Source organism: Pleuronectes platessa, chromosome 4, assembly GCF_947347685.1.
Source record: "Pleuronectes platessa chromosome 4, fPlePla1.1, whole genome shotgun sequence".
Lineage (NCBI taxonomy): Eukaryota > Metazoa > Chordata > Actinopteri > Pleuronectiformes > Pleuronectidae > Pleuronectes > Pleuronectes platessa.
This window is the reverse complement of record NC_070629.1, coordinates 3721071-3740745: the sequence shown is the minus strand read 5'-3', so window position 1 is coordinate 3740745 and position 19675 is coordinate 3721071. Positions and strand designations below refer to the sequence as shown.

The 19675-nt window shown below is 40.2% G+C and overlaps 1 protein-coding gene and 1 long non-coding RNA gene across 3 annotated transcripts; both read right to left on the bottom strand.

Annotated features, from left to right (window-relative positions):
* Positions 1–3727: 3727 nt before the first annotated feature.
* On the bottom strand, positions 3728–7896 carry LOC128438416 (uncharacterized). Its single transcript, XR_008338330.1, has 4 exons — positions 7785–7896; positions 5639–5855; positions 5396–5522; positions 3728–4825 (listed from the first exon to the last, which is right to left on the bottom strand). It is a non-coding gene; the product is annotated as an uncharacterized LOC128438416 (long non-coding RNA).
* A 7800-nt stretch (positions 7897–15696) lies between these two features.
* Positions 15697–19207, bottom strand: LOC128438415 (P2Y purinoceptor 4). Of its 2 annotated transcripts, XM_053420988.1 has the most exons (3): positions 19060–19134; positions 18887–18946; positions 15697–17817 (listed from the first exon to the last, which is right to left on the bottom strand). In XM_053420988.1, exon 3 carries the CDS (start codon positions 17803–17805, stop codon positions 16828–16830), a length of 978 nt encoding a protein of 325 aa, XP_053276963.1. In that variant the 5' UTR covers positions 17806–17817; positions 18887–18946; positions 19060–19134; the 3' UTR covers positions 15697–16827. The 2 variants fall into 2 exon arrangements, with proteins under 2 accessions (XP_053276963.1, XP_053276962.1); XM_053420987.1 differs by lacking the exon at positions 18887–18946 and having other exon boundaries at positions 19060–19207.
* Between the last annotated feature and the right edge of the window lie 468 nt (positions 19208–19675).

The following is a 19675-nucleotide window of genomic DNA, read 5'->3' as shown; positions in this document are numbered from 1 at the left end:
AGTGAATGTAATACGCTTCTGTAGAAGAAAGCTTATTTTAACTTCTAAACATATTTAGGGTGTTTTTTTCTCACTTTCTATACGTCCTATAGCGACCATTACATTATGCAATCTAGCGACTTTTAGGACAGCCAATAGCTACTTTCCTTACTGAGGAGTTGGCAACACTGCGAATAAGGCAATGATTAATTAGTGATAACATGCTGTGTTCACTGCTCACAGGAATTACACATCTGTTTACATCCAGAACGTTATTTCACATATCTGTGCCTATCCACTTGATTTGTTTGTGGATTCGACAGTAAAGGCTAGGTCTCCTTAATTAGCATTTTGTAGATTTAAAGACTCTTATTCTGTGACTCAGTTGTAGTTGACATTTTGTATTGGGTAGGCATATGCATGTTTAAAAAATTTAATTCGACGAAATGGCTCGAGGGAAATAGTTGCTTGTGGGTCGGAAGATCTGAGTTGATCAGCATTTGGAAAATGACAGCAGCCCGGATTTGTAACAAAAAAATCTGTGTAGGTTATCACCTCGGCTAAGCAAATTCACCAAACGGTTTGAATTCATGTAACCACCCTGATTTCAACCAGTAACCTACACATTATTCCTATAATCTGATAATTCTTTAGGCCTACCTGTGTTTGGGAAGACAAAATATGTGCAATGATTACAATATTTGTGGTAGAGGAAGGGGATGCAGCAAACCAACTTTTGTCTTTGTTTGTCTGGGCTTCATGACATGTTTAATTAAATTAGCCTATTATAGTGATCATTCATTTAATGATATTCCTTAATTGTTTTATTTCTTTATTTTAGGAAGACGAGGGAGACCTGCCCTGGACATTAGAAGGGAGCAAATTGAGCTGCTTCTCACTCGAGGCGTTACAGTGAGAGCCATGGCAAGGATGTTGGGCTGTTCCTCCTCATACCTGCATAAAAAAATTTGGTCTTTTCAGCTTTCAGTGGGGAAGAGATTCACTCCCATTAATGATGCTAACCTGGAAGAGCCCGTCAGGAGACTCCACAGCCTGTTTCCAAGATCAGGCTCAGAAGTAAGCATTCTACAACATATTCGCTTGTAGGTGTTATGTGTATCACTTATATACAAAATGTGCTGTATCTTAATTGTCTTTAATTATGAACTCCATTCAGATGAGGGCATACCTGCATGCCTACGTGATTGTGGTACCAAGAAGAAGAGTTCGAGAGACCCTCAACCGCATTGATCCAGCTGCTGCAGCCCAGAGATGGAGCCAGACAGTGGCAAGGAGAACATACTATGTGCCATTTCCTAATAGTTTGTGGCACATAGATGGCCATATGCGTCTAATTCGGTAATCAGGGGTCAGCTCTCGTATTTCTTTTACTGGTGGGAGTATTAGGGGCCATATTGGATGGCTAGTGAAGACTCAATTTCACTGTGCATGGATTTAAAGTACAACTATCTTACGTAATATGACCTCTTCAAATCCAGCCTTGTTCTGTATTTCATCACCTTCCTCTTCCACTTTTTGAATCTCAATCTTTTTCACATCCAAAACATTTGTATTAATTATGAATCTGTTGGTGAAAATGTAATAATGGTTAATAGATAATGAGGTAAACCATTATTCTTTTTCCCTCCATTGTTTTACAGGTGGGGGTTTGTGACGCATGCTGGTATTGACGGGAACTCCAGACTAATAACTTACATCAACTGCAGCACAGATAACACAGCTTTGACAGTTGTGACATACTTTGTTCGAGCCACCTGTCATTATGGGTTACCCTCCAGAGTGAGATCGGACCACGGAGGCGAAAACACTCTGGTTGCTCTTTTAATGAGCCTTCTGCAGGGACAAGCTGGACATGCCAGCTACATAACAGGCCGGTCAGTCCACAACCAACGTATTGAACGTCTTTGGAGAGATGTTTTCCTGCAGGTTGTGCACTACTTCTACACACTTTTCCATTCGTTTGAAGATGAACAAATATTGAACCCTGAATGTAACACTCAGATAATGGCACTACAAATAGTGTATAAGCCAGAAATCCAAAAAATACTACATTTCAGGTGCTTGGAACAACCATAGACTTAGATCGGCTCACAACCATACACCAACACAAATTTGGATGGAAGACATGTTGGCCAACAGTGAGCAGGACTGAACAGCTCTCAAGAACATCTTTGGAGATAACCCTTACAGCCAAGAAAATCTGGAAGCTTGCTATGCAAGACATGGCATACAGCTTGCCCAGATACAAACAAATAGTGAAGATCTTGAACGAGCAGTTATTGTGTCACCAACACTCAATAACCTAAGCTTTGAACAACAGCAGGAACTGCAGAATGCAATGGATGGAACAACAGATTTAAAGGAAAAGTATCTGGTGTGTGCTAGGGAGATTCAAAACTTTATAAATGAACAGAACATTGTTAACATATAACATCATAAGTACGCAGAAACAAACACACACAAAACTTGATCACATTAACATGCTAAACAAATGAAAACAATAAGGTTTGACAGGGACTAAGCTTTGCCTAAGCCAATCGAGTCTCTTATTGCTTGAAAAAGTAGAGACACATCATGCCCGCGATGCATATGGCATCCGACGCTGGCCTGCCTCCTGCTGGAAAAAGTCAATGCTGGGCTTGTTGGTAAAGCCCAGCGCTGGAACCTCATCCGCTCCGGTGACGAAGATAAGGATCTCTTCATACTTTAGTTCACTTTCCTTGTCTGCCATTGTTACGACCCTGGGTGTCTATATATGTTACTGTTCTGTTCCTCCTCCTAGTGTGTGAGCAGTCTTCTTGAGTGAGTGTGTGTGTGTGTGTGTGGGTGCCTGATTGCTAGCAGGTTGGACCTGCTGATTGGCGTGAGCCGCCTGATTGATGCTCCAGGATTGGCCAGGGTGAAGAGAGGAGCCTACTTGAGCCACTGACTGACTGCAGTCTTTCTCTCTCCACCAATTCTCCCAGATCCAACTGGGACCAGTGTCAGGCTGAATTATTGTTGTGTCTCGTATGTATAAAAATAGAAAAACTGTGTGTGGTAGCCCTGTAGGAGGGAGAAGCCATTTTCTTTTACCCTTTTTCTCCTGTGTTTGCTAATAGAAGAGTTAGGTAGACTTCTGTCTTTTTGTTAACATTTTTGGTTTGTAGAAGGAAGGTAGGGAAATAGATTGTTTTTGTTTGTTGTTTTGGCCTTCTCTTCCTCTGAAGTTAAAATAAAAAGCTACCCTTAACCTAAAATACCTTGTGACACTGGCCTGCTTGGGAGTGGGAGAATGGGAGAAGCACCACATGTTATGTATCTGATTTCCCCTAGACCAGGGGCGTAACCGCCATGAATAAAGTAAAATGTAAATAACATTTGCTTTCATTCATACAATCGAGACTATATTTCATGCCAGACTTCTCAAAAATGTACGTTATGTGGATGTAACAGATAGTAAGTAACCTCAGTAATTAAATGTTTCTTATGGTTTGTGTACTTTTATAATGTATATTAATTGAAACCAAAATCTTTCACCAGTTTTACGTTTATTTTTCTTGGTAATGGGAGTATTGTATTAAATTGCATTTCTTTACTTTTGTCAGGTAATTTTTCGACAAATGTTGAGCTTTTATTTTGAGGGTGTTACGGTTTGAAGGAGGAGATGGACCCAGGATGCAGATTATAACAAAAGGGGATTTAATATCCAAAAAGGTCTTAAATAAGACAAAAACAAAACAGGAATACTAACAAAAGTTACACTGGCGACAAGGCGCACGGAGAACAAGGAACGAGGAAGCAGGAGAAGCTGGACGAAACAGCAGGAACAAACAAACCATCTCTTACGACGTGTGGAGAAAACAACGAGTACAACCCGACACCAGACAAAGGGAAACAGAGGCTTAAATACAAAGCAGGAAGGCCGGGGCAATTACACCAGGTGAAACACATGAGGATTGGAGATCACAATCACAGACAGGAAGTGAGACACCAAGAAGCTGAAACAAGACAGTGAGAGCAAGGCTACAAAATAAAACAGGAAATAGAAAACACAAGACAGAAAACCAGAAACCTAAATGACTGAGCGTCACAGAGGGTTAGAGTATGTACGGCATCAGTTCCAGTCTCTCATCAGTCTGCCCTGTATTTGACTGCGAGAGGAGTGTTGATGAGAAGAGATAAATCCATGTGACAGCCTTTTAGCTTCTTTGGTTATATCCCAGGAATAAACCTGAGTTCAGCAATATATCCCTGTGTCCAGCATGTCAATGTGCACCAGAACACAACGCAGTGTGGTCGGGACCTGCAGTCCTATTCTGGCTTCATAAACATGACCGGCTTTACAGTACATGTTTGACACAAAAGGTACAGTTGATGACATAAAAACTTTAATGTTGCCATTGCTCTAATGGCTTTGGCTACATTAGCGTAACATAACTTGCCTTGTTAGAAATCTGAAAAAACTCCCACAATAACACTATGAATATTTGCCATCTTTTATGGTACGTTTCAAGTGTGCCTTTATGTTTATGTATTGTGTAATTTATTTTTATAAGATTTCCTAACTACTGCCACCATAATTTCCCCAAGGGAATACAATGTACCTTCGATCATGTTAAGCACCATCTCCCAGCAGTAGATAGTGTCCTCCTCTGCCTCACGGTTGTTGCTTCCACTGCTGCTGTAGGCGTAGAGGAAAATGGCCTTAAAGGCCTCCTTGGATAGTGGTTCCTGCATGTTAGTAAATAATGGCAGGAACGCTATCCAGTTTGCCTTGATGATGTCCCACAGTTCCCCAAACGCATTCATTCCATCTTTGAACTGATTGATCATCTTGGCCATTCTATAAACCAACAGAGACCAAACATTTACATATAATTATACAATTATAATAACAATACAAATTACTATTACTGGATGAAATCAGTTTGTTATGTATATGTTTACAACGGCTTGCTGGTCTCAGCACCCATGACTAGGACAGAATGACAAGAGAAAGCACAGACGGAAACCTGTGCAAGTGGAAAAGTATGTGTGTCTAGTCTGACAAACAAGAAACAAATGCCCACCCGCCTATGACAGGTGCGATTGTCATAACATCATCATTAGTATTTTTGATCAATTTGGTGCTGCATTGAGGGATTAAAAGTATCAACCTCTGTCCCAAATGAACAAATACATACATAAACATTTCTCAGTGATTCCAAATTTCTGAATGTTACCAAGTCATAATGCCTTGATGACACAAAATGTATCCATTTGTGAACAAAATGTAACAATTACTAAACACATATTTGATATTTTCCATATTAACATTATACAAATTTTCAGCTAATAGCATACAGTAAATACATTTATTTTGACTACTATTGTATTGTACAGTAAAGCTTATTTAATTTGTGTATGTGTTTACCTAAGGAAGCACTCTTTCCACTTTGCTTTGGACCTCTGGGTCAGGCAGCACATGCCAGTCGAACTGGTCCAGCTGGGGATCCTGACCACACATCAGCAGAAAGAGGCTCGGATCGAAGGCTTTGAGTCTAGAAGAAATCAACAGAAAAGAGAAATATAAGAATTTGTTTTACTGTGCAGTTAATCTGAAAACATGCAAAGATTTGTTATTATACATTTAATAAATTACTTGAGGTATTCAGACCTGAAAAACTCTCGCTGTGGCCCCCCCATATCATCTGCTTCTTCTCCTATGAACTCAATATGGGGTGATATGGGGTCCAAGAGAAGCTGACTCTGGAGATGGCCTTCATAACACCCTCCAGAATCCTCTTCCTCCTGATTGGAATGGTGGATCCCAATTCACCATAAAGGTGATCCTCTTGAAATTTTTTCAGAACGGTTGCAAGATCCACTTCTTCCTAAAGTTTATAAAATGTATGAAGTGCATCATTGAAAAAGGGGCAATATAAAATTCTTTTCATTTTACAGTTTTTCTCAGTTGTTAACACACAAAAAGTGAAAATTCGGCACAATTTGCACAACCTTCACTTCATGTACCAATCGCTCGCCCCAATTTGGCACTACTTCACACTCCCTTATCTACATCAGACTCTGACTTTCCTTGTTTACACTCTGATGTCAATTACACATCACCTTGTTGTCAAAACACTACACACAATGTTCAGTTGTTGCACACACTTCTCAAGTAAAATCTTAAAGCATCAACCTACAACACACAAATACTCAAATCTCTAAACATTCAGGTCTGTTGAGCAATTTCACAGCATTTACACAGCCGAACAGGAGACTGAAATTGTAGATATGGTTTGTGAGAACAACTCTATCACACTCAGACAAATAAAAACTAGGATCCTGGCTGACCATGCTACATTTAGAAACGTCCAGACCGTCATTGGACTGTATTCTTCATAGGAATGCCATGTGGATGAAACAAGTGTTCAGGGTCCCATTTGAATGGAACACAGCCATCAAGGAGTTATGGTGAGAGTTTGTGCTTGTAAGTACCATACATTCAGCACTGACACATGCATGTATTGTACCTGTCATCCAATATTGTTCCTTTTCTACAGTGTCTCACTGTAGCCCACTGTGTTGACCTCTCTGTGTCCATACTGTAACTTGCATTCTCATGCTGATCCAGGAGCATGACACAGCTCATGTGTTGTACCAGTACATCTTTATTGATGAGGTGGGATTCAACCTGGTGAAGAGGAGGTGACGGGGCAGAAACGTTATTGGCCAGAGGGCCATTGTGTGGCGTGGTGGGAACATCACAATGTGTGCTGCAATGAATCACCATGGGATCTTGCACCGTCATGCCCACCTAGGGGCCTATAACGCTGCCCGTCTCCTCGTCTTCCTGGATGGCCTGCATGAACTGCTGGTACCACCTGGCCAGGTAGATGACCCACAGTGGATCAATCCCGTTGTCATCCGGGACAATGTGAGCTTTCAAGTGCGGGAGTGGTTCCAGGACCACCCACATTTTTCCATTCTATACCTTCCACCTTATTCTCCTTTCCTGAATCCCATTGAGGAATTATTTTCAGCTTGGAGGTGGAAGGTATATGAACGGAACCCACAGGACCGGGTCCCACTGCTCCAGGCCATGGAGGAGGCTTGTGGCGACGTGAGTGTCGAGGCCTGTCAGCATTGTGTGTGTGAGGTTTTTAGTTTTCTGTGTGCAGTTTTGAGAAAGCCGTTATTGTTTTGAAAAATGTGTGTTAACGATTGTGAAAAACTGTAATTTTTGTGAAGGGGGGGGGGGGGGGTTGAGTAGGCCGGTTTACAGTTCTGTACTGTTCTCTGTGTGTACCGAAATAAACCTTTTTATGCTGCATATTTGTGTGCTGTTTTATGTTTGACTATGAAAAAAGTAGGCCTAAACTGAGACATTTTACAAAAGGAGAAATGGCTCATTCATTCATATGGTGTGTTCCATTTTGATGATTGTGTTTTCAATTTTGCACTTCAGTGTGCTGTAAATGCTTGATAGTGTGCAAGCAAATGCTTAGTTGTGTGTTCCCAATGAATGGTATGTGTGTGTCATTTGAAAATATGGCTGTGTGTACCGAATGAAAACACAAGTTCCATTTTGTGAACAGGTAAGAGATTTGATGGCAAAGAGTCATCTTGCAAAGGGAGTGTCAGGTTTAGCATTTTGTGTGTGAGGTTTTCAGTTGTCTGTGTGCAGTTTTGAGAAAGCCGTTATTGTTTTGAAAAACGTGTGTTAACAATTGTGAAAAACTGTAAGTATGTGGACGTAATGAACCATTCTTTAAGAAAAACCTACACCTCTTTAATGGAAAAAATTTAATTAAACTTACCAATGGAGGACCGTCACCTTCAAAGGGAAGTGTAAGACTCCCATCGTCTTCCTCCCCATCCTCAGAATCATCGATGAGGAAGTCCTCGATGGGAGCACTAAAAAAATCTGATTTATTTTCATTCAAAGTGTCAGGATTACACATTCAGGCTTTTCAAAAACTAATTTCAAACTTCTCTGTCAAATCTATGTAATAGATGAGTATTGACAGTGTTTATGGGTGGAAAAATAAGTGTCTCACATGGTTCTATTTTGTAAACTTAAAAATACTGTACCTGATCAGTGGTGCCATTCTTGCTCTTCTGTAAAACACCTTGAAAGTACAAAGACTGCATGAAATAATAATATCCAAACACATCAATATTTGAATAATATATTTAATACCACATTTTAACAAAAACTGAACTACAGTATAATCATCCAGATACTTACCTCTGGGGTACCAGCATTAAGCCACTGTGCAGAATCCAAACTTGCCTCCTGTTGATGACAAGATTTAGCATTTATTCCAACTGTCTTTTGCTGGGGTAAGATTTGAAAATTTAACAGATGACTTATTAACCCACTCTTCGACATTAAGATTACTCTTTTCTTTAATCAAAACAACATTCAAAATAAAGGGCTACAGACTAACTTTTCCCTCTACACATTCATATTTTTATCTTTAATAATTTAGCACCAGGAATAGGGATGGGTATAATTAATCGACGATCGAGTAATTTATCATTAAGAATTTCGTCGATGACATTATTTTTTCATCGATAAAACGAATGCATTTTCTGTTGCGTAGTGTGAGTCTCGATGGAATGCAATGGATTTTGCTATGTGGCAGCAATTACACATTTTACCACGGGGGGCAATGTTTGAAAAAAACGTCACAGGTCCAGCCAGTTACCTGCGAGTTTCCGTGTATTTCAAAAGTAAACACGAAGAGGTCAAGGCGAAGTGTAGCGTGGGACCATTTTGATTAAAAAATAAGACTTACAGTGCCTTGCATAAGTATTCACCCCCTTTGGACTTTTCTACATTTTGTCATGGTATAACCACAGATTAAAATTTATTTCATCGTGAGTTTATGTAATGGACCAACACAAAATAGTGCATCATTTGGAAGTGGGGGGAAATATTACATGGATTTCACAATTATTTACAAATAAAAATCTGAAAAGTGTTGAGTGCATATGTATTCACCCCCTTTACTGTGAAACCCCTAACAAAGATCTGGTGCGACCAATTGCATTCACAAGTCACATTTGCAAGTCACATAATTAGTAAATAGGGTCCACCTGTCTGCAATTTAATCTCAGTATAAATACACCTGTTCTGTGACGGACTCAGAGTTTGTTGGAGATCATTACTGAACAAACAGCATCATGAAGACCAAGGAGCTCACCAAACAGGTCAGGGATAAAGTTGTGGAGAAATATGAAGCAGGGTTAGGTTATAAAAAAATATCCAGAGCTCTGAACATCTCTCTGAGCACCATAAAATCCATCATAAGAAAATGGAAAGAATATGGCACAACCGCAAATCTACCAAGAGGAGGCCGTCCACCCAAACTGAAGAGTCGGACAAGGAGAAAATGAATCAGAGAAGCAACCAGGAGGCCCATGGTTACTCTGGAGGAGTTGCAGAGATCCACAGCTGAGGTGGGAGAATCTGTCCACAGGACAACTATTAGTCGTCTACTCCACAAATCTGGCCTTTATGGAAGAGTGGCAAGAAGAAAGCCATTGTTGAAAGGGATCCATAAAAAATCCCGTTTGGAGTTTGCCAGAAGCCATGTGGGAGACACAGCAAACATGTGGAAGAAGGTGCTCTGGTCAGATGAGACCAAAATTGAACTTTTTGGCCTCAATGCAAAACGCTATGTGTGGCGAAAACCCAACACTGCCCATCACCCTGAGCACACCATCCCAACAGTGAAACATGGTGGTGGTAGCATCATGCTGTGGGGATGCTTCTCTTCAGCAGGTACAGGGAAACTGGTCAGAATAGAGGGAAAGATGGATGGAGCCAAATACAGGGAAATCCTTGAAGAAAATCTGATGCAGTCTGCAAAAGACTTGAGACTGGGGCGGAGGTTCATCTTCCAGCAGGACAATGACCCTAAACATACAGCCAGAGCTACAAAGGAATGGTTTGGATTAAAGAATGTGAATGTCTTAAAATGGCCCAGTCAAAGCCCAGACCTCAATCCAATAGAGAATCTATGGCAAGACTTGAAGATTGCGGTTCACAGACGGTCTCCATCCAATCTGACTGAGCTTCATCTTTTTTGCCAAGAAGAATGGACAAACCTTTCCATCTCTAGATGTGCAAAGCTGGTAGAGACATACCCCAAAAGACTTGCAGCAGTAATTGCAGCGAAAGGGGGTTCTACCAAGTATTGACACAGGGGGGTGAATACTTATGCACCCAACAGATGTCAACTTTTTTGTTCTCATTATTGTTTGTGTCACAATAAAATTTATTTTGCACCTCCAAAGTACTATGCATGTTTTGTTGATCAAACGGGAAAAAGTTTATTTAAGTCTATTTGAATTCCAGTTAGTAACAGTACATAATTGGAAAAAGTCCAAGGGGGGTGAATACTTATGCAAGGCACTGTAGTTCACTGCCAACACTGCAGAGCTGTTTATAAGTACAACTCGGCCACGACTCAAATGATGTACCACTTGAACAACGCACATCCGACCCTGCTTAATGGCGGTGCATACTGCTCTCGGTCTCAACCTAGCATCAACTCGGTGTTAGCACGGAGGATCCGTGATGCACAACGAGCAGAGAAAATTACCCAATGGATCTGCAAGTTCATCGAGACGGATATGCTACCCTTAAGTATTGTTGAGGCAACTGATTAACTTATTGAAACCGGCATATCACATTCCGTAACGACGTACCATGACCAGACTGGTAGAAATGCACCATGAAGAACTAATGTAACTAGATGTTGGCTCCGCTGCTTAAGAGTTGAGCAGCGCATATTTTCAAGTGTAACCATTGAACTGATTCCGTTTAACTGCCACAAGAGTTGTTAATCTTCTTTTAAAGATCTCAATGAGGAAACATGCTGTTATTTTTCTATTTTCACTCCATTTTAAAATAGCCTATAAATAGTGTATTTTTATATAAAAATATTAATGTTTAATCGAAAATCGATCGTTAATTCTCCCGACGATCGATTAAGACAATTTAATTGAATGCCCATCCCTACCCAGGACCCATTTAACCCTAGGTTTCGGTACCCATCCCTCGCTCCTTCCTGGTGTTTCACATGATATATGACCTAGTTAAAAAAAACTGTGGCAGTTTGTAGCCCTAAAATATATTATTGTTTTACAATAACTTATGGGTGATGAGCTTCCCTCAGTGCCCAAAGTTGGCACAGTAGGAGCAGGTTGTGTGACCTGGGGGACAGCGAGTGAGGCCGGAGGTGTGATGGCTGATGTTGTTGTCGAATTGGATGGACCTTCTAAAATGGCTGGGAAGGCAGTGGGTGAGGCTGCAGGTCTGGCCATCAGCGTTGTGGATGATGATGATGATGTTGAAGCAGTCTCTGGTAGAGTGTTTTCAGCTTCTGAGATCTATATGGACAAAACAAAGGGCCTTATTAGTCACTATTATCAAGGTGCTAATATTCAAAAGAAGTGTTGGCCCAAAAGAACAACTAAATATTCCCGTATAGGCAGTGTTATATTGGCCTGGGGAATAATATAAAGCCTGCTTCGGCCCACTGCTGTCTTCAGCTCCTTCAGCGTATTCGCCTGAATCTTTGAAAGGACCCTGCTCTTGTCAGCTCTTGCCAGCTGAAATCCTATCAAATTTAGGCTAACTGCCGGAAAGCTTTGGCAGATGTAATTGTTAAATTCGGAAAGAGTCCAGGAAAGTTGTATTATACTTCCTTGTGTGGATGCCCCTGGCGAATTATGACTCGGGATCCCTGGAAAAAATTATAAAAAATGTGTCAATATGATGTCAATATACTGAATCAAAGTATTGTGTCTTATTAGCTATTAACTCACAGTTGAATCATGTGTAGCCTTAATGTGTGTTTGGGGATCAATGCAGTGTGAACTCCATTTTAAATTGCTTTGAGGATATAAAATCATGGATGGCAAACAGCGACGTTCAGCTCAACCAAACCAAAACCTTCCCTTCTTCACCCTGTAAACTGTTGCTTCTTTTGCACTGATGGTATGTCCTCACCCCCAGACATACATGTTACTGGTTATATGATTCTCTCTTCTGTTATCTCCCTGTCTACAGGACAGTACAGCACCTCAGGTTCAGAAAACCTCTCTGACATCAAGAAGCTTGTCCCCCTTCAAGCACTGTATAATCTAGTCATCATATTCATGTGGTGATAAGAAAGAGAGGAGCTTCTCCAAAAGTTATATTAAATTACTATTATTTTTAAACACTCGTCTAAGTATTGCCATGATAATATGATCCAGTAATTGCATTAATATTACCATTAGGGCTCTGTATCTCTCTGAGTCTCTTACGTTCGCAGAGAGAGAGAGAGAGAGAGAGAGAGAGAGAGAGAGAGAGAGAGAGAGAGAGAGAGAGAGAGAGAGAGAGAGAGAGAGAGAGAGAGAGAGAGAGAGAGAGAGAGAGAGAGAGAGAGAGAGGCGGGCTCGCTGTTACTTCTCCCCCTATTCTAGGGCTATAGCTTACTGTTCTAGCTCTAACAGGTATGGAGAAAGACCTTAAATTATGACTTCAGAAGCAGCTTGAAAGTTAGCAGTAACAGCGGAAAGGACTATTCTGAAATTAAATCAGTAAACGTTTTCAACTGATACAAATCCTACTTTTACAATATATGCAACTAGTTAACTAGTGAAATTCTGTATTGTCCTACATGTTATCTAGTGACCTTTTATCACATCACTAGTTAACTAGTTGCATGCACATGTCGACTAGAAAGCAGTTTTGTCAAACTATTAAGATGATAACGTCAACTAGTGTGCCAAAAATATAAACTAGCTGGACAAAAAGCCTAACATGTCGATCAAATGTCTTACTAGTTGCGCACAGTTGTTCACTAGTTATGAGCAAAGCTTAACTAGTTGAAGAAAATGCCCAACATGTAAGAACAATTTTCAACATGCTCGGTCAAAGTCCCTACATGTTTTGTACAGAGTTGAACTAGTGAGACAAAATGTCTTCCACTAGTAAGCTAGTGAGGGAAACATCAGGGCCACTAGTTTACTAGTGGCTCTTTTTGGACCTTACTAGTTTACTAGTAAAATATTGTGGCGGTGACTAGCTCACTATTACAGCCAAAAAGACCCCAACTAGCTTACTAGTAGACTTTTAGGCTCCACTAGTAAGCTAGTGACAAATTTTGAGCCTCACTAGTTTACTAGTAGGGTAAAAAACAACCTCACTAATGTGACTAGTGGACATTTTGGCTCGTACTAGTTAGCTAGTGACTCTTTTTTAGCCGCACTTGTTAACTAGTAAGGTCAAACAGACCCGAACTAGTTTACTAGTGGACAATTATGCCGAACTAGTTAACATGTAAACTGCAAATGCAGCCACTAGTAAGCTAGTGGGGCGCAATTGTCCACTAGTAAACTAGTGGACTGCAAGCAAATGAGGCAGGCGGGACAAGGATTTAGATTGGCCAGTGTTCAAACTGTGTTTCAAAGCCTTAAAGTGCCTGCTCTGAATTTTGATGATCTAAACCTTTTAGCAACATTCTTTTATGGCATGTGAGAGTTATTTTAGCAGCCATGCCTAAAATATTATATATGATTAAATGTTGATTCATTAGGGTTCATTAGTAGCTCAAAGTATTTTACAATAAAGTGAAGAAACAACTAAAAATAAAAACAGACTTATTAAAACGGGTGCCAATAGTGCAAGATAAAACCAAGCAATACAATTCATAATAAACGAAAGAGGCAGCAAATAGCAAGAACAGGTATACTAACAAAAATAACATTAGTAAAAGATAGAAATGAAACGTAGAAACACATAAGAACAACAAAATGTGTAAGAGATAAGAAAGCTTGCTTAGGAAACGTGACAGCTGATTAATAACCTTTCACATGCAATTTCAAAATTCTGACAGAGCTTGCATCTCATCTGGCCTTGGGTATGGAATTCCATATTGCTGGAGCATAGGTAAAAAATGGACGTTGTGTATGATACAGTAAATGGTTGACATCCTAAGATATGTGAAATAACATTCTGGATGTTAACAGATGTGTAATTCCTGTGAACAGTGAACGCAGTATGTTATAATTAATTTAGTCCTTGCCTTATTCCTTTGTATATGGCAAGTTTTCAATTGAAAAGTAGTAAAGAAAAGCTACTCAGCTAATTTAGCACTGCCATCTACTGGCGATAGTAAATTCTGCAGCAGATCAACATACACTGACCTCCAAAAATAAATCAGATTAGTTATTCATAATATAATAGCATAATAACTTCAGTGGGCCTACAATGGAATATTAATATATTGTAGTCCCACTGAAGGCTTCTTCCTCTTTAAAATAAAAGTGGAAGAAGCCTGTAATGCCAGCAGAATAAAATTGAAATGGACTGATGTGGGATTTTCAAAGAGGTCTTTGACCTCTGGCCACTCCCGAGGCTCCCGAGTCCTGGGATTATAAAAAACTTGAAATATCAAAACATTAATGGAGGAGGGGGCTATATTGTAGACCTGTTGTTAAGTTTCTGTTAATATGCGCCCTTATACTGAAGTCTATGCTTTATTATGAATTGCCAAATAAAGTGAATCACTTCCAGTTCAGGTAAACACTGATGACGGCTGCGTGTGTTATTCCTCCGTGAAACCAGGATATCGCTGCCCGGCTATTCAACCCTTTAATGGTGGCAACCCTAGGACCTGTACTGTGTTTAGTGATGATCATTTCAGTGCAGTTTGTAACCAAGATTTATTGGATATTTAGATTAAGTTATTAATAATGTTCATGTAGAGCTGAGATTTTACTTTTCTTTACATCTATCATAAATCTATTGAAAATTTAAAAAAAAATTCGCCTTTGTTTCATTGTTGCTCGAAAAAAATAATGAATCTGACGCACACACATGTACGTGCTTTATTCTGTTTGGATAGTAAGCAAGGAGCTGCAGTTCACCGCAGTGAAACCTCATCAGGCTTGATAGGGTGGAGCTCTTGCTGGAGAGCCAATAGGAAGCTTCAATTTTAATCCCCTCATTAGCATATGTATCCAGAAGTGCCACTAGTCAGCTAGTAGGCACCTCACTAGTTTGCTAGTAAGGTGCAAAATAGGTGTTTACTAGTAAACTAGTGGGTTTTTTGACCCCACTAGTTTACTAGTACACATTTTACACCTCACTAGTTTGCAAGTAAGGTCAAAATAGGCTTTTACTAGTAAACTGAGTTTTTTTGGCTGCACTAGCTCACTAGTGTGCATTTGGGCTCCAAACTAGTAAACTAGTGCAGAAAATTAGAGGCCACTAGTTTACTAGTGAGCTGAATCCATGTTTGACTAGCTTACATATCAGACCTTTTGCAGCTCACTAGTTAGCTTGTAACACTTTCAGCATTACTAGTTCGGTCCAGAGGGCCACTAGTGCAGCAAAAAGCCCAATAGTAGAGACTTTGGCTCTACTAGTGCGGCACACAGTGTTACTAGTAAGGTTTCTGTTGTAACTAGTTGAACAAAAGTGCCACTAGTTGCTGAAAAAGTATGACTAGTAAGATTTTTTGTTCAACTAGTTCAGTAAGATGCTGAACTAGTGCGACCAAATGTCCAACTATTGCTGACAATGACCGAACTAGTGGAGGGGAATGAAACTTGATATCAAGGATATGGAATAAATGCTCAATCGGCATGTAGGAGCTACTGCATCAGTATGAGTGTTTAGAGTATGTATGAGCTCTGTGTTGCAAATTATGCATCATAGGACTCTTGTATCTATTCTGTAACAATTTTTTATTGAATGTGACAAAGTAAATACGTGAGTTAAAAAATATGTAGGCCTAAGAAACAGTGAAATCACAAAAAGATTTAGGATCTTTCAATGAAGCAGCTCATCCAATATATCAATATGTCAACATCTATAAAAAAAGATTCACTTCTAGTTTTTAGGTTTTTCCAGTACGTAAAATAATTGGGATTTAGTGGCCACGATCCCCTCTATTGCTTCATCATTTCTATGGGAAATTCTTATAATACAGATTATGACTTACAGTGTAGATTTGTTATTTAAATTCTGGTACTTAAACCTTACCACAGTAGAAGGAAATCAAATAATTAAGAACAAGAATGTCATAACCAGGCATTTAAGAAGAAAGGAGAACTTGCCAATACACTTACGTAAGTCTGCATCTGGTTTCAAGTCCAAATGAGGAAATATTAGCATGCTAATCCACTAAACTAAAATAAACTTAATGGGCGGTATGAGTTCTGGGAGACTACAAACCCTGCAAACTAAACAGCCACTAATATTTCCTTTGTACACTGTATTGCAAGATACATCACATTAGATTCTGGGGGGACACTGCTGCATTGACTTAAAGTAACATAGTGCTATAACCTGGAGCAATGGAAAAGGGCTCATTGTTAAAAAGGACTATGACAGTACAGTGCTCACCTCAGCAGTGTAAAACCCATGCTATGTGAAACTGAAAAACAACAGACAAAATACAAAATGGCAATATGGCACTGATCAAATATCGAAACACTCGGTTTCTGAATGGCAGTTCAAAACCAGTGGATGACGTCATGGTAGGTTGCCACTTGATTGCTCCACCCGCCACTGAGCGCTAGACAGTTGTTTATCCAAATGTTTATTATTATTGAACGTATCACGTGTCCAAATCAAACCCAAAACAGCACTTCCCTTTCGCCGGCAATTTACAACACACATGCCATGTGAGAAGTCTATAAGAAGAATTTTGTGCGTTCCTCATACAGACGTTTGTGAAATTAGGAGGTAGATGGTTCACCCTCACTTACTTGATCTGGACCTGTTCTTTCCACCAACACTAAATCTTGGCCCCCTCCTATTGGTAGTATCCAATAATTCCTGACTCCATGCTACTGATTCGCAGACATTTCTGAATCACTCCTGTTTGGAGCATCTCCCTGCACAATTTTGAGGGACTTAAATATGTCTCGAAAGTTTTGAGAACCAAAACAGTACAACAATGGATCCAGGCAGCTGTTCACTCCTGCTAGGATCCAGCAGGAATAATACGCCTTCTCAATATGCAGGAGAATGTGGCATTTGAGCGGGTAGTATTTCGTAAGTACCACTCCCACAGTTCGTATCACGTGCAGAGGCAGGAAACACAGCCCGAATATCACCAGACACATGCCTATCATCCTCTGAGATTTCACCTTGACCTTCAGACCTTGAGCTGTGCTTGTGTTGAGGCGGGTTAAGGAGTCTGCCAGAAGGGTGTAGCACACAACAGACACAACGAAAGGGAGAAAGAACCCACAGATGAACAGGAAAAAGTTAATGACAAAGTAGGTGTTGGTCAGGTTCCTCTGATGGATGGAGAGACACTGACTGTTTCCGTTTTCTGTGCTAGGATGAAGCACAAGAGCATAGACCAGAGCCTGGATCAGCATCACAAACCAAACTCCTGCACACAGCTTCTTGACAAACGGCTTTCGTTTCATACATGAGCCTTTGCTGAAGTGCACCACAACTGTGTACCGATGGATACTGATGAGAGTGAGGAATATGGTACTGCCGTAGAAATGTGCACTGAGCAGAGCGACGTTGACATGGCACAGAGCCCGTCCGAAGGTCCAATTGTTGTCAATGACGAAGTATACCGCCATCATTGGAATGACTGGGAACGCGATGGCGTCGCTGAGGGCCAAGTGGAACTGCAGTGTGGTTCCAGAGGTCCAGCGGGGCATCCGGAACCAGAAGACCCAGAGGCTGAAGGCGTTGAGGAGGAAGCCCAAGAAGAAGACAAGGCACAGGAGGACGATGAGGGACATGGGCTGTTTCCCATCCTCACATGGTCCAGAACCATTACTGTTGTTTTTGGGCAGCATCTTCTTCTGTTTCTGTGGGAGGATAACAGAACAGTGCACCTCCGTATTATTTATTGCACAAGCATTTATTTCTTACTAGATCAAAAACAGTAACAATGTAACGTATGCTTGAGATGGACACAAATAAAAATGATACTGTCAGGATTCTGTCCTGTGTTGAACTTTTGGAGTTATGAATTACAGACTCAGAATTTTATTGGGTTTGGACCCTGTCTTGTATGTTTGGATTTGTCTTTGATTTATTTTTAATTTTTTTTTGTGTCTCTCAAGTCTTTGTGTAGTTTTCCTGCTCCTTTGATTGCCTGCACCTAGGCTAATATATAACATATGAATTTAACACTCATTGACCCCTTTTATTTACACTGTATCTGTGCTCCCCATTCTCCCCTTTAAGTTTTTTCACCCTCATGGATTTATCTCATGTTTCTGTTCTCTTCAATTTGCCCCAGTGAGTTAGTTGGACATATTAGACTATCTTAGATAGTATAGATAAGATAGAGTGGATCGTGGTTGTGGGCAGTCTTCTCATGCAGAAAAAAACATTTCCTGCTCTTGGGTGTGATAAGGAACTGAGAAGTATACTCCCTTAACAGGCAGCATGTGTTTAATATGTCTATAAATGCACATGCATATGCATTTTCAGTTGAAGCGCTCCCCCAAAGTGAGGTTTGGCAACACAATACTTCTCTTCAGTAAATCAAATGTAGCTCTGAACACTTCTTTTTTTCTACGCTTGAAGAAGGAGACATCATTGACCTCAATTGTTTAGGATTTGGCTCCAACACTGTTTACCCCTGAGACTCCAAAGGAGTTTTTTGGACTTAAACACTCCCCCCCCCCCCCCCTCCCCCCCACCCCCCCCACCCCCTTATTTGTGTTTCATCTGTTAGAACTGAGTTAATGGTTTTTAACCTAGTAATTATCACAACAGGTTAAATATCAGTTTACAATACAATCAGCTCCACAATGACATCAGAAAGTCTATACATCTTCATCCGCAAACTAAAAACACACCTCTTCCGACTATACCTTGAATACAAATTTTAAACTAACAATTTAGTAGCACTTAAATGGCACTTACTTATAGCACTTTGTAGTTTAGCTTTTTTGAAGGAATTGTACTTTCTTGATTCTTGTTGTTCTGGGTTGAATGCACTTATTGTAAGTCACTTTGGATAAAAGCGTCAGCTCAATAATATAATGTAATGTAATCAGCAGCTGCTAATGGACAGTTAAGAAGTTAAAAAAACTTACGAGAGTTGGAGTTGTCTTCACTACTTTGAGTCTAGTACCACACTAACTGCTCCTCTTATGACACTTCCTTGGTGAAGCTGCCAGGCGTGGAGTTGCCCAATCAGAGCAACGGACGTCACTGTTTCTTCTGAAGAATAGGACCGAAATCATTTGCCCTAAAGCTGTGTCATTGGGGTGAATTTCAATCCAACATCCTGCAGATACCTATCAGGAACCACAGTTAATGTTGACAGCCAACATCAGGATAATGAAAACATATGAACTCAGTGACTGTGACATTATTGTTGGTTTGAGTGTTTCTTAAAATGTTGACCTGCTGAGATTGTCAAACCCAACACTCTTCAGACTTTTTACCCAAAATGGAGCCAATAACAGAAGAACATCCAGTGAACAGCAGTTGAGTGTTGATGAGCGAGAATGGTCCGACTGGTTGGAGTTAACAGAAAGGTTAGTTAGTCGCTCACATAATCACTCTTTACAACTGTGGAGAGCAGAAAAACATTTCCAATATTATGTGGAATCAATCTGATTAAAGGGTAATTAGGGTAGGTAATTAATCCTCAAGAGCTACTAACCACATACACAAGTTAACCTGTTTTTACAGGCTGAGTTGTAA

What these genes read in the sequence shown, in the direction of transcription:
- LOC128438415 (XM_053420987.1), bottom strand. Translation starts at nt 17,805, where the DNA reads ATGCTGCCCAAAAACAACAGTAATGGTTCTGGACCATGTGAGGATGGG.